Genomic DNA, 15,606 nt, shown 5'->3' with positions numbered 1-15,606 from the left:
TGGCATGTGCAGATTCATGGTAAGACGCTCCTTTACACTGGAATTTTGCCATTTATGGAAACACTGAAAAAAGAAATCAGATTAGCTATAAGCACTTGAAATGAACATGTAAGGTGTCTTGCCCAAGTCAGCTTTAAAAATACAGTAAATCTGGAATGTCTGAATTTTGTTACAGTCAATAAAAGCCATGAACGGCAACAAACATCCATTTGAAATCATTTCTTGAAAGCAAGGTCAAGCTCAACTTTATTTTCATCAACAACTCTGGACATTATAAAAATAAATAGATGATTCACAGTCAGTGGATTGTTATACAAACTGTTATCAAAATTATGAATCAGCCAGAATGAAGAATTAAACACATGCATAATCACCATTCCATGAATGTGAACATGTTCTCAATACTTGCTGCTATTTGCAAATAACAAAATCTGCATTTTCCAACAGAAACAGTTGAGAGAATATAAAAATCACTGTTCAAATTAGACAGCTATGCAGGTTGAATATGCTTCTTTCTGACCAGTTTTCAACAATGGCTTGACCCGAGGTGTGTTCAGTGATCGTCCTGATCCAGTCCGTGCTTTTCAATGTAACGCCTAGAAGAGAAAGTACGATTAAACAGCTTTTATTACACTTCACAAATATTGAACAATTAATCAGCTGAGGATGCATAAAAGTATCTTGCAAGCATGTTAGTCTAAGTTTAAAAAGAACTATGGGTGGGACTAGATAAAAAAAATAATTAAGAGCTTTGTAATTAATTAATCTTGATGAATCACATTTTAATCACATAATATTTGACCTATAAAGCAACATTTTTTCAATTTAAATGTATTTTAGTGGACGACTGAATCAAATAATAGACATAGACAATAATATTGTAAACTTGAGCTCCAATAATGTCAGATAAAAATATTTAACTGCATTTTAACTGAAAACAGTAGAAAGAGAAAATATGCCAGGTCAAAAATGAACAGATTTAAAGTTAAAGTGTCATTTTAAGTCCTTTAACTAGCAGCTCCAGCTGTTCTCTGATTAAGAGTCTACAACATGTTACAGAACCTTTAACTTTTTAAATGTTTTTGTCCACACTTTTCATTAATCGGCATTAATATCCGACGGTAAGCCAGGGCGGGAGCAGCCAGGAGTCTGTTCATGGAGCAGAGATGAACTCGCAAAACAAAATATTATGAAATTTATTTAGGCTGCCTACATTTTAGTGAGCTGTTCTGATTTGCTGAGCACAGTTACATCAGTGCAGAATTAGCCATTCATCATTATTTGAGAAAGAAGCTGCGTCCTAAGTGTTTTTAGTTTTAGTGCTCATTAGTATAGTGTATGGTCTGAGCTCTCAGGCTATTTACTGCATGTAGTCTGTATTAATCTGCCACAAGGGTTAAATGAAAAAAGAAGGAAAAAATGCATTTTCTTTAATTGAATTTGTCCAGCACAAATAAGCTGCTACATGGAAGGAGTCCTCATGTGAAATACACACAGACACTTTTTGTGTAAAACTACAGTACAACAGTTAGAAAAGATCACAGCGTTCTGTAGATGAGATGTGTGTTAAAAACTGCTGCGCTGATATGATAGTTTGGTGTTTTTGGTGAATTTTTCTATATTTCTGACAATCAGTTTTAAACGGCAGTGGTTTATTTTTGGCCACATGGAGGCGCCATATCCCACTAAGTAAAACATCCTGCATCTTCAAGGCACATTTCAGGATTGTCCTTTCTCAAAACTTCCAAAAATACCTTCTGCTTAAGAGGTTAAATGCTCCCCGGTTTTAATCAGGTGGCTGCTAACTTTATCTCAGCAAGGAGCAGAGTGGATTAATCTGAGCTCTTCAGTCAAAAGTAGCTGCTTTCAGCTTTTTCACCGATAGTGACTCAGAAAAGTTAACTAAAGGATCAGCTGTCTGTGACCCCCCACCCCTTCCAGAGGAGTTGAACATGACTGAACATGACATGTACAAGTGCCTGTAGTTGACAACTTAGTTTAGTTTCAGAACCTGCAGGGTCACATTTTTGAGGAAAGTTGCTCTCTTACACAGTGATATCCTACTGACTGGTGGAGCTGTAACGCTGCACACTGTATGTGGAATCAGTTTTGAGCAACAGATACAACCCTGGTAATGTATTCAAGTTAATCTTATACCAGCATAGCACATCATTCCCTCAAGTGTTGGTTTTCAGGAGAAAAAATCTCAGCATTTAAACAAACACACAACAGAAACTTTTTTCATATTTCCACTTTTTCCTCATTTCCAGTTATTTCTGCTACTATTTACAACCACCGTGCATCAAAAACATCTTGGTTTTATTCCAGCCATAGAGGAGCATTATTTTTCTTCTTTTCAGACACACATAGAACTTTCTGCTCACTGGTTGATCTTTGGCTGCTCCTGATTGGACGTTACTGTCAATCTAAGCTCCCTGATTGGTGGGAAAGTTTGACAGGAAGTGGCTTCATCATCATTTCCAGGTCTAAATAAGAGGTCTTTTAGCAACACGGTAGTGATAGTGATCTTTTTTTATTACGAAAATGTGATAATAGGTGTTATCATGGATTATTCTTGAGGATTTACCATATAATTTCAGAATAAACACTACATTTTGGGGCTGGATTTTAAACCTCCTGGATGGGATATAAATGCCTGGAAAACAAGGGTAAACTCTCCATCAGAATTTACTCCACAGAGTAACACTACCATTCCTGAGAAACTGCAGATGATATATATATATATAACACTCATGGACACTGGTGATCTAGTGGAGTTTTAAAGACTATTGGAAAAAAGAAAAAAATCCACAAAAAACAAGCGTTTTTCCTGCAGCATTAAAACAAATTCAGCTCTACTAGTAAATGATTTCTTTCTTTAATCTCTCACCTTCGTGCAAAATTATATAGCGCTTCTTTTCTTTCTTGAAGGGACAAGTGTCTGTCAGCAGGGGATTTTCCAAACGTTTTGGCAGCAGGCTGAAGATAAAAAGGAAATAAAATGAATTCAGTTATAAGACAAATAGAATATAACATCTAATGAAGCATAACACTGCGACCACTTTGATTAAATGATAATCTTGTCATGACAGGAGTTGAGATTTGTGATCTCTTTCAGCAAGTTGGATGCAAAAGAAATGAGCAGGTGAGACCTGACAGGACTGGGTCAGACCAGGCAGGTAAGGATGTCCAGCTCAGGACAGGGGAGTATCTACCACCAGTGGTCTAAGGAGGGCCATGAACCACTGATGGCGTGTTGAAGCTTTGCTGATCTCTGTGGCTGGTTCAGGGCTGGAGCCTGAGCCAGCTTGAAGCTGGTTGCAATGTAACACGGATTTGTTTTCTACAACCACAGAGCCACATTATTATATCACTCTTCTAACAGGCTTAACCCTCCCTTCAATGTATACGTAATTTCTGTAGAGCAGCACAGAAGAGGAAAACAGCACATCTTCACAAAAATAACAGACTAGTTTGTCTTGTTTTCCTTGCAAACTGATCTTATTCCCAGTCTTAGAAGCTGGTTTTTGACACTTTGTGGAACGCCAGCCCACCAGTTAATGTACAGCAATACAAGTTAGATTTTTACAAGCAGTTTCGAGCAAGCTCTATAAACACCAGCTGACTTCATTAAAACATCCAACAATGTTACTGCTCAAAGCAAACAGTTAAAAAATTCAGCGGCAAACTTTGACCGTGAATGCAGCTCTATGAGACGCATTGAGCAGCATTCACAGACCGACCTGGTGACATAAAACATTAAACAGCAGAGAAATGAGAGAAACTTCAAGCTCATATTCTTCTTCTGTTGACTCCACTTTACATCCATGTTACAGCTCAGTTTCTTCATTTTTGTCAATAGTTCTGTCTTGAATTGAACAGGTTAAATTTTACATTGGCTCTTTATTTTTTAAACATGACGTGTTAAATGTTTAGCTAGCCTCATGGTCTCTGTATACCCGCTTTTGGGTGCTGGAGTCAGACCCAACCAAACCAGCACTTGAACCAGACTGAAGGAAAATAAATCCTTAAAGGATCAGCCATCATTATGTTGGTGCCTGATAATTTAAAAGGTCACCTGATGTGCCAATGGCATAACCTAAACATCTGGACATTGTGTTTTATCATCACCCACCGCCCCTGTGCAGGTTACAATTCTAACACATCTCAGAAACCTGAACTTCTTCCATTCATACATGAATAAAACTGGTTTATGGAGGTCAAACACAGCAGCATTTAAACTCAACAAACCTTTATGGTTGGAGCAGAACCAGAAGAAAATGAGCTGATCTTCGAGGCCCCAAATGCTGACATCCCCGTTTCTTCCATTGTGGATTCATCCTTGTTCTCTAGCAGATTTGTGATGGCGGTGTCAACACAGTTTGTTTTAGCTGTACATAACAAATAAACAACTTCAGTTATACGACTAAATAAACCAGGTAAAAGATTTTGAAGCACTTGATACAAATAAGAAAAATTACAGGAGAAAATGTAAATGAACTTAAAAAATTCATTCATCATTTCTAGAAAAGTTTGGAAACTTTCTAAAATGCAGCTAAACTTTAATCTGTTTTCTGTTTTTATCATTTTAACCTTTAATAAACAGGCAAGTCCAGTGACTTGATCTGTGTGTTTACTGGCCAACTTATTTGTTTTTAGAAAACATAAATCTTAAATTTGATGCAATACAATTTAACTTCTTGACAGGGCAGCATGGAATACATACAGTACAGAAGATCTTTGCACAAGCTAAGAAGCAGCGTTCCTAACATGTAGCATAGCAAAACAATGCGGAAAAACTCAGCTAAAAGACTCTACCAAGCATTGGCATCCAAATAAAACACAGTTCAAACCCCAAGTAGTTATATGGAAATGTAACAAAAACATGAGCGCAGCAGCGTCCACTTTAAAGCTTCTGACATTCTACAATTACCAGATCATTTGATGGTGGGTGAGGGTGTCAGAATTGGATATAAAAGAGCATTCATGAAAGGATTAGTCTTTCTAGGCAAGAAAGGGTTGTGGTTCATCAGTTTTTGCCAAACTCAGAAAATCATCAATAGGTTCCAAATGAAATTTTTCTCCTTGCAAGAGTGCAAAGAACTTTGGTCTGTTGTCATCTACGGAGCAGAATCTTCTAAAAAGATTCAGTTGGAGGAAATCTCTGGGTGTTAAAACCAAGAGCAGAAACTACTGTGGATGAGTATGACGAGCCCTCAAGTGAAACTGGAGGAGTAATTTAACTTGACACAGTCTGCTGCATCCAGCAACGTAACCTGAAACCGTCGTACACAAGGACGAAGCCATGCAACAGCTCTGTGCAGAACCAAGTACAGGTACATGTACATTTGAGTACTTGCCAATACCAAGTACCAATATGAGTAAAGTAACTGGATTATGTTCACCGCTGTGACAAGGCACACATATGACCAAAAGCAGCTTCTCTTGTGGAGAAAAAGCAAAATTCAGATTTTTAAAATGGCACCAGTAATAACTTTGTTTCTGGATATCCGATGATACAAATTCTAAAGGTCCGGTTTAAAAACCATAAGAAACCGCTTAAAAAAGGAGGATGAAGTGGTTTTTGATGGCTTCGGTTCACCGTCGTGACAAAACACATGTCCAAAATAAGCTTCTCTCACCAAGATAAGACCCAGTTCTGATTTTTAATATGGCATGAGTAATAACTTTATTTATTTATTAGAAAAACGTATGCGTTAATCTCATAGATTAATCTCTTGCATTAGGGCATTTTGAACAGCTCTAGTGTTTTTCACATTGGTATCGGGTTCTGTAGTAGCTGATACCCAACACTGAAAATACTTTTTTCTTTTGCCTGTTAAAGTGAAAATGACTTAACAAATGAAAAGTTGCATTTTAACAAGTTTTGTCAGCTTGTTTTTTAAGGAATGTTTTACATGGATTTGGTGGGAAAAACAAACACTAAAACGGGGCCCTACCTAGTTCCTTTATAATGACATTCAGTGGGACATGAGGCAGCACGTCCTTCACCTGCTGGGCCATCTTTGCAATCCGATGATCATCTGTGCCCAAACTCTGGACCATGAACCCCAGCCCAATAGAGCCAGGTGTGGCACCTGAGGTTACAATAAAAACAGAGTCAAAGAACATGAAACTTTAAATAAAGCAAACCTAATTTTCCAAACATACAGAATCAGCGTTTACTGGTTAATGAACTGATTTACTTACTTGTAGCTGTTTGGGGTACAGAATGTCTTTTCCTCTTAATGTGCTCTGCTTTATCAGCTTTAGTGATCTTAGTGGAAACTAATCCAAGTTCACAAGCAAGTAACTGAGCAAAAAGAAACAAATAAGATGTCATTGAAATGAGAACATCAGGGTAAAATATGTGAGAAATAAATTTTCTGATTATGTGCTTTTAAAGAACTATGGTGAAAACCTGGATGCTGGTTGCCTAAACTAGATTACTTTATAACTTTCCCCCACATTGTGTTTTCCATGACAAATGTTACCCATGTCCCACTGAGGTGATCTTACCTCCTGGACTTTGTTGGCAAACTCCTGTGTGGACTCGCCATCTTGTCTGGACACTGGTGGGAGCCAACTGGGACAAAAATGGGGTGGGAAAAAAAAAAAAAATAAATTGCATTAAAAATTCAAAGCTAAAGAAATGACTCACTAAGGAAATTTAATTTTAAAACCATTTGAAACAATTGCACATTAAGCAGCTATTGATCCTATACATATATTTTAAAAATTACTAATGGAAATAATGACAAATTATTTAGTACCTTACATGATACACTGTACACGGAACAAAAAATGTCCACAGGAGCTCCGTCAGCCAACTGGACTCTGGTGTGCTCTGTGGACAAAAAAAAAAAAAGTCAATCATTAAATTACAGTTTAGTATTGCTCAACTGTCTACAGGAGAACACACACACATTAAAAGTTGTTGGGACATCCTGGTGACCCCCAAAAAACTTTATATAAAATACCCCTACCTCTTATAAAAGCCCACCAGTAGCTCTCAGGAACACAGAACAGAATGATTCTTAGCTCTGAGAAGGATTTTTTATAATCATATGTAACCCACGTCATAGACCCTCATGTACAAATAGATTCACCTATAATAAATACAGTTGATGACAATTAATAGATTAATAAAGTTTAACAGTTCATTTAGTTTGTCATTTTGTTTTAAAACAGTTTAGAATAAAAAAGTAGTTTTTTATTATTATAAATAATTAAAACCGAATAAGTACAGCATTCTTCTTTCTAGCCCCTCCCCTTTCTGCCCCCTGCAACTGAAGGTGCGCAAACATCGGAGGAGATGCAGACAAGCAGGAGTAGCGCGCCAAGTACTGGTCCAATGGTATATAGCTCTCTGTCTGACTGCGACCTAGGTGCTACACATATTTTAAAAATACTTTATCTCAAAATTATTTTAAACATAATACCCATAAAATCACATAAATGAGGTAATACAACAATGATTCTTCAACATGACAATTTTCCGCCTGATTTGACTTTAAATGTAAGTTTAAAATGCTGTTACCAAAGAAACCAATGGTCTGGTCACCCGTAAGGCCACAGGTTGGATGGAGTCAGTCAGTGAGAACGGCCAGGAACTGTGAGGAAAAACATGTGGTTATTACATCTGTGGGATGGTGTGTATGCTGTCAGAGATGCAAAGCTGACTGACTTTAGAGGTACAGTCAATTTTATCGTATTCCGACCATGACAGACATTTCTTTTGTTCTTTTTACAACTTGAACAGGTGTGAAATTAAGCTTAGTTTTGGCTGATAATCAGTTTTACCATCATGTGTGGTTTGTTTCTTTATTTCAAAACAAACTAAGGAGGCAACAAGGAGAAGAGCTGAAAAGTGCTGGACTTTATCTGGGTAGCTGTTGCTGCAGTGAATGAGGCTTTCATAATGTCTTAAAGTGGACAGAAGACGGTCCACTAATCAAAGCAGTTAGATGTAAAAAACTGAACACTGATGACAAATTCAGGATTATTTTTTGCAGAGCTGAAAACAATCTGGTGTCATTTTCACCATGTGTGAACATTTGTTTGTGACTGTGACTCATTCTGTTACTATGTGCTCTGTAAAAGTTTCCCAATGTGTCCTAAACATACAAAATATGTGGTGTATGGCTGGAAGCACTCAGAAAGCGCAGCCCTCTGCCAAGGCATGGTCTTTTTTTTTTTTTGTGGGCTTTGGGTTGTGGGCTTTCTTTTTGAGTTGGAAGCTGTAATTAAATTATCCAAATCTGATCCAAATCACCCCCAAAATCTAGTCATTTGTTCCTTATTCCATTTCTGAGATTTCCTGAAAATTTGATCAAAATATGTCCATAATATTTTGAGTTTGTTGTTAACAGACAGAAAAAACCAAAGCAGCCAATACATGACCTCTGGCTTGGTGCAGGTAATACAGTGACTTAAATATAGGAGCAGCTCAGGATCCACATCATCTGATAAACATGGTGAAGGTAGTGTTATGTGGTGGCTTTGTATGCCTGCCAGTAGATTTGAGTCGTTCTATTATATATTATACTCTCATTATTTTGATCACTGTTTTATGTCTTTTCAGTGGTTTTTATTTGGTGATATTATTGGACAGTCATGTTTGGTGTTTGTGGGTGGAAATTTTATGGTTTGATGTTGTAATGTTTTCTTCAGGACCTGTCTGTAAACCAAGTTTCCCAATAAAAGTGTTTTATGTGGGCTGATGACAGAACTAAAAAGGATAAAACTGAAGTATACAGAGCTATACTGTCTGCTCAGATTCAGTTAAATGCTGAAAAAAGTTCTCAGTTCATATTGTATTTGGACAATAACAAAAAGCTTTGTAAGACATTAAGTCATCCTGTATAATAGAGTCAGTCACTTAAGCTAAACATGCTCATCACTTACTAAAAACAGGACAAACAGACCCATAAAAAGGAAGCAACTGAACGTTGCAGCAGGCAAAGCACACTTCAAATTTAGTTTAGTGTACGAGTTCCACATTTAATATTTGAACATAATTAGAGGCGTGAGAAAAATCAGTCTGTGAGCAGGAAGAAGACGTTGTGCATGGTTCAGAGGAGGTGCAGCCTGTTACCATATTAGTATGCAGTGAAAATCAAAGGAAACCGAGTTTCACAATGTTTCTGCAAACCATGCATGCCTTTATTCTCAATCTCACTGCAGTAAGAGTTGTATTTTTTGTTTTAAAGTATATAGATGCTGAATACTGAACGCTTGGTTCCAAGTTACTTGAATCATTGAAAGAAATTAATCAATCCTGCAGTTTCCACTTCCTCTCACCAATTTCCCTGCAACACAGGAGGGAAATCAGTAGGAAGAATCATCAGGCTGCCTGCTCCAGCTGCAGAGACGTGCTCGCACTGCTGCATTTATGTAATGATGTGTATACAGGTGCACTCCAAATATAGGAGCAGCTGAAAGGATGTAAATGAGGCAGGAAACATAAAGGCATCGTGTCACTCAATAATCTGTAAATATAAATGTGATCATTATGTTTATCTTAACAAACATAAGTTTGTAGAATTAGTTATTTATCATCATGTTCTTCTATTTATTTGTATTTTTTCCAAGCTGGTGTATTTTCCTGCGGTGAGACTAATATAGGATGAACGTAAATGCATATAAACTAGGGCTGGGCGATATGGCCTAAAAATAAAATCTCCGATTTTTTAAAACCAAAACCAAATCCGATTTCCGATTTTAATCGATTTTTTTTCTTTTCTTTTACAAAACATAAATAGACTTATTAAAAACATTTATTTGTTTATATAGATGAATGCCAACAAAAATAAAGCATATAATGTCATAGCTTTTCCACCATATAAACAACTTACATAGAAATATGAGACACAATGCATCCGTGATCTCTTTCCATCTGGATCCTTATCGTACAGGATCCACTGCAGAAATAATTCCCCTGATGAAGGTTGTCTCTTAACTAGGGTTTGTGAGTTAAGTTCACTTTGCATCTCATAGAGAACAGCATTTCTCACTGCAGTTATACGCACAGCTAAATCCCAGGCATGAGTGAAGGGTCACTTCACTGAAAATCTGTCAGACAAACACCGTTCTGGTGTGGAGTGAGGGCTAAGTCTGCTGCTAACTAACTGTAAAAAAAATCCCGATTTTCATAAAAATAAATCTCCTGAAATAGAAAATTCGATTTATCGATTTTATCGATTAATCGCCCAGCCCTAATATAAACATACATGAAACCAACATAACCAACAACAGCTTACAGTCAAAACAAAAGGGTGGTTCCTACATTTTTCACTAGGAGCTTTTTTTTGGGAAGAAGAGATAAAAGAAAGAAGCCATAATGGTCTGAAAAGTCACTAAACTGAGCTGGTGATGGTGCAACCGTACCACCCTTCCTCCTGCACATTACCATGTACTGATTCAGAGTGTATGTACTAAGAGGGGATAAGCTGATGTAACAATGTAAATGTGTTTTTATACCTTTGAAAAACATCTCAGGTCCCACCCCGTCTTTACATTGTATGGGAAACTTTGGATTGTATTCTCAAATGTACTTGATAAGAGTGGATGTTAATATATCTGCATAGCCTGTCCAAGTATTATCTATATGTGGAAAACACTACAAGTTGTTACAATAAAAAAAATGTACTGTCTTCAACAACATAAAAACAATAACGCTTTGATACTGAGTGAATAAATCGTCCAACAAGGACCACACGTACCTGAACTTGAGTAGACCAGCACGGCCGTTTGTGGTGTCCTCTTCAGGAAAAAGTAACAAAGGTGAGGTGCCTTCAGTCGAGCAGTACCTCTGAAGAGACTCTCCTATCACAACCTGGCCAGATGCTGAATGGATTTCCATGAAGCCTCTGGCCCAACAAACAAAGCCTGTGGAGCCCTCTAACTGGGGCTGAGGAGCAAAGAAAAAAAACACAATGCAAATTAAATAACACTCTACTCATATTAATTCCCACAAACGGCAAATCAAGCAGGTGTAAGGCTTTTTCCACAAAGCACATTCAAGCAGGACAGATGCACCTGTGTTGTGAATGTGTGTCCAGTGTATGTACTGAAGCAGGACAGGTGTTTAGATTGATGGGCTACTGATACACCTCAGAGCCAGAATGGCTCTATTCAGAGCATTTTAAACCATTATTAAAAACACACCATTTCTCACTGGCTTTTCCTCTAGCTTGAGTATTTTAGCTGAGTTTTTATTGTATTTATGTTTTATGTTATTTTAATGGGATTTTATATTATTTTATTCTTGTATTTTGTATTACATGATTCATTGGTTTATTTCATTTTAATAATGGCCTAGGCATTTTATCTTTGCTTTGTACAGTACTGTGGTCAACTGAGGTTGTTTTTAAATGTGCTTGAAAAATAAATTTGACTTGACTATTACACCAATATTAACAACGTTGCTGTTACTCAGATGATTCTGCAACACTGGCTCTGTGTAAGCACAAGTTGATGCAGCGCTGATTTGCCTCCATTTTTTCCACCTTAGGATACCACCATGGTTTTAATCAAAGAAAATGTCCACATAATATTTTTTTTTCTCATTTTTTTTTCTTTTTTTCTTTAAATCGGAAATGTGTCACCATGCTAGAAATTTTTGCACAGCGCTGAAAAACACACTGTAAAACACCACATATGAAGAATGCTTAGAAAGGTGAGACTTTACAATGCTTTTATGTACCAGTGCACACATTTGCACCTACGAACATTTAATCTGCTCCCAGTTAAGTTTTCAATGAGAAGATGTACTTTTGTCTTGCAGTTTGACTGGGGGTTCGGAATAGAGACCTGCAACGGGATCGAGCGGGATTCACACAGCCTCGGGCGAGAGCGGGCGTTCAGACCAAAACACGTCGGGTCCCGCCTGCCACACATGTCCCAACTGACAACAGCACGTGAGACAGAGAAGCAGATGATGAGCGGTAAGAGGAGTTGGAGGCAAAGGTTAAGTTGGTTGAAAATAAAATAAGAGATGGCGCGTACAAAGTGAAAGCTAAGAAAAGTGGGAAGTCAGACATTTAAAGTCGCTTCCAAATTGTTGTGGACAAAGATGGCAAAAAGCCTTCAGTGTGTGCGCAGCGGGCCACTGTTACTAGTAGCGCAGGTCACATGACCCAGGGTGGCCTGTGTGTGGGTTGTCAATCAAAGCCTCGCTCAGTGCGCTGTGCTCTGAAAAAAATACCTCATAAATTGTAAAAAAAAGAATTTGCATTTAAAAACTCGGGATCTGCTGGAACCCATGGAAATCCCTCGGGCGGTCAGGAAAAGGGAGTCCCACGGGACCGGCAAGAAGGCTTTGGGAGCAGGTGGGAACGAGATTGAATGTCCCGCCCCGTGCAGGTCTCTAGTCTGATGTGATGACATGTGGGTGGCTAAAAATTTAGATGAACTGCTCCGGTTTTAATATAAAAAGAAGCTCTGGAAAACTAAAAACATGGACACAATCATTTAAAAAAATCTATGTCAAAATATTATACAAAGCTTTGACTTAAACTGCAAATGCATAATTATTTAACTGCAGTCACACGAACTGGTGCAGGCTGAGAAATCCTAAATGATGCAAGAAACATGTCATCTAACAAACGGTGAAGTGTCTAAATGTTTAAAACCTACTGCTTAAGCTAAACAAGAAAAAATTAAAAGTAAAAGTGAAGCACTCACAGTATTGCAGGAAGTCAGAAGGTTGATTATGTTGTGGTCAAACTCTGTCACATGATTGCATATGTACAGCTTGGTGTTTTTGTCCCTGGAGCGAAGATTTTTCTGTCTCACGTGCATCCCCAGGACAGAACACATAACTCTCACAATAAATCTAAAAGCACACACATACAAAGTCACAAAAAGAACAGCATTTTAAGTGTAATCTAATGTGATCAATCATTCTCGTTACATTTTGCAGAGAAATCCATAATGGCTATTATCTACTGTCTGCTCTTACAGAAAGATCCCAATCATTTACTTCATTTATCCAATTATAAGTTAAGCTTCATCAATCATGTTGAATAAATACCTTTATTCAACATGGAAGACACTGTGAGTAATGTCTCATTACATTATATTAATCAGTCATTTAGCTTAATGATAAATAATGCAGTGACAACTTTAAAAAGTAATCCGAGACATGGCAGGAAGCCGTGCTGAAATTATTTGATAAGATACACAGTACACACTGTATAATGTGATACTGTTTACCTTATATTTCAAATACTATTTGGACCATTATTATTAGTGGAGTACATTTCCTAGTTATAAGACACGGCTGTTGCCTCTACTGCAAGTGTGATTGATGTTGAGTGTAAAATGTGTTAATGAACCACTGGGACTTTACTCACCTTCGAACAAAACTTTCTGGCAGTGCACAGCTGACCAGGAAAACGTGAACACCGATAAAAATCCGTATTAACATCAAACAAATGCCAACTGGAAAGTAAATCAGCAACAGTAGGAGAACTGCTGCATCTTTGGGAAACCTGTGCAAAGAACAGAGCAGAGTGGTAAATGCCATTTTCATTACAATGTATGGAACAGGAGGAAGACAACACTTAAAATGACAAGAATCAGACATTTAATCCCAGAGGGATACTTATAACAATGACATACAGTACAGTGAAGTTAGTCCGCTGGCAGATGACAACACACGCTAAAATTAACTTAGTAAAAATGTGTCAGTATTTGAGTGTATCAGCTGATAAGTAAAATGAAACTGCAAGACATGCCCAACTAGGTTTCCACATGGTCTCTCCTTGTGTCAAGCACTTCAAGGTTTTGCAGTTCTATCTTGCTTTGCAGGCATCTTGGTCAATTTAACATAAAACTAAATCTGATTTGAACATGATTTGAGTTAAAAATCAATTCCAAATGCCAAACAGTATCCAGCAGTTTCTCCAAATGAGAGTTGAGTAAATTCTGTCCAAGAGTAACATGTTAAAAAAAACTGCTGTGAGAATACACAATCTGCAGTGAAGACATGAAAACATGTCACACAATAGGTAGATTTAAACAACTGTTTAAAAAATTATACTTAAAAAAATTTAAATGCATTAAATACAGTTTAGTGAAAACATTGTATAAAGATTTATTATGATTGGATATTATTGAGTTTTAGGGTTTGTGATGTACTAAATATGTTGATAAAAAGCTGTGTAAGTCTCAACATTTAAGTTATTGTGGACAAAAAAGTTAAATTAAGAATTTCACTTCATCCTAAAGTCTTTTTGAACTTTGAAAGATTTGATTTTGTGTGTTAAATGTTCACTTATTTATTTGAAATTTTGGTTAGAAATAAAATTAGAAAAAAAACTTGATCTATCAACCATCTCTGCAAATTATCTTGTATTGTGCTGCTTTGTCACATTCCCTATAATGATTAAATAAACTGACTAATTATGACCCACATAACACCTTAACAACTTGTCAGTTGTTGAAACACATCTTGAAAGTTCATTAGTAGCTCTGTTAAGTCCAGAAACACCGTGATCTGGATGCCTACACATAAAATTCGTGTTTGAGGAAAATTAGGCCATTAATTAAAAATGTATTTAATTAATTAATTAATTTTAAAAGAAAGAAAGAAAGAAAGAAAGAAAGAAAGAAAGAAAGAAAGAAAATCTCATACATTCCGATAAAAGTAGAGGTCTATAATTAAAACTTGCTTCTTAGCTGTTAAGGTGGGCAGCTGCCTTATTAAGAAGAAACAATCAAAATATACCAATCTAAGTTAACTAAATCGCACACTGAACTACACGGGTGATGCTAAAGTATGACGTGTCCAATGATATTAGCAGTGCATAAGAGTTCATTGTAAATAGTAGCCACAGAGCGTTGACATTAACGTCTTCAGCACCCAGCTAATTACCCACGTTTACCACCAAATGTTCATATCCAAATTAAAAGTCCTAGACACTAGCTAGGTATAATAAATGTTAAAATGTGACATTTAACATGTTAAGGTACCGTAACTACTTAACAATACAACCCCACAAACTGTGGCTAATTAGCATTAGCTTAGCGTTAAGTGAGGACCCCATATTAGCTAGCCGTTTGCTGACTTACCGACGAAAGTCAAACATGTCCTCAATCCCCCGAGCCTCCATGTCTGCCAATCGGAATTGGGATTTGGCACAGGCTAATGCTAAGAATACAACCTGATCCCTAAATATAGTTTAGGCATAACGTTGACTGCAGCACTTTGGTCATACAGTGGGTAAATTGGACAACAATTGGCCTTGTTGTTTACACGATAAGCTAGCGAGTTTGCAAATCGGGTCAAGCAGCGTCAAAATTTTAGCATAGCCGTTATCAACAGATGTTCCTCCTTCCCGTAGAGCGGGCAGGGCTATGCTAGCAGTAGCAACTGCTACAGCACTTCCGGACAGAAACCACTACAATAAAAGGAAAAATTCCTTAAAAGCATTTTCAACTTTAATTTAATTTGCACAAAATGTACCAATTTTATGTACATATAACCTGCATTTAATTTTATGTTTCTATGTAATTTACAACTGTGTATAACCGCAACTGGCACCTGCAACTCTTATTCTGCGAAGCCATAAAATTAATAATTAAAGACTACAATTATAG

The 15,606-nt window shown here is 37.1% G+C and overlaps 1 protein-coding gene across 1 annotated transcript; it reads right to left on the bottom strand.

The window, feature by feature from the left end:
• Window positions 1-229: 229 nt before the first annotated feature.
• Window positions 230-15,377, bottom strand: aup1 (AUP1 lipid droplet regulating VLDL assembly factor). Its single transcript, XM_041991258.1, has 12 exons — window positions 15,079-15,377; window positions 13,359-13,496; window positions 12,688-12,838; window positions 10,725-10,912; window positions 7,541-7,613; window positions 6,774-6,847; window positions 6,520-6,586; window positions 6,211-6,313; window positions 5,961-6,098; window positions 4,252-4,391; window positions 2,891-2,979; window positions 230-596 (listed from the first exon to the last, which is right to left on the bottom strand). The coding sequence occupies exons 1-12, from the start codon at window positions 15,117-15,119 to the stop codon at window positions 554-556; spliced, it is 1,245 nt and encodes a 414-aa protein (XP_041847192.1). The 5' UTR covers window positions 15,120-15,377; the 3' UTR covers window positions 230-553.
• Window positions 15,378-15,606: the final 229 nt, after the last annotated feature.

The sequence above is a fragment of the Melanotaenia boesemani genome, chromosome 7 (assembly GCF_017639745.1).
Source record: "Melanotaenia boesemani isolate fMelBoe1 chromosome 7, fMelBoe1.pri, whole genome shotgun sequence".
In the NCBI taxonomy this organism is placed as follows: Eukaryota; Metazoa; Chordata; class Actinopteri; order Atheriniformes; family Melanotaeniidae; genus Melanotaenia; species Melanotaenia boesemani.
This window is presented reverse-complemented; position numbering and strand designations above follow the sequence as displayed.

Bases quoted from the DNA above. Each gene is read 5' to 3' on its own strand.
- aup1 (XM_041991258.1), bottom strand. From the start codon at position 15,119: ATGGAGGCTCGGGGGATTGAGGACATGTTTGACTTTCGTCG. The intron at 13,497-15,078 runs GTAAGTCAGCAA...TTCTTTGCACAG, and splicing joins GACATGTTTGACTTTCGTCG to GTTTCCCAAAGATGCAGCAG. The intron at 12,839-13,358 runs GTGAGTAAAGTC...GTGTGCTTTTAG, and splicing joins CCAGAAAGTTTTGTTCGAAG to ATTTATTGTGAGAGTTATGT.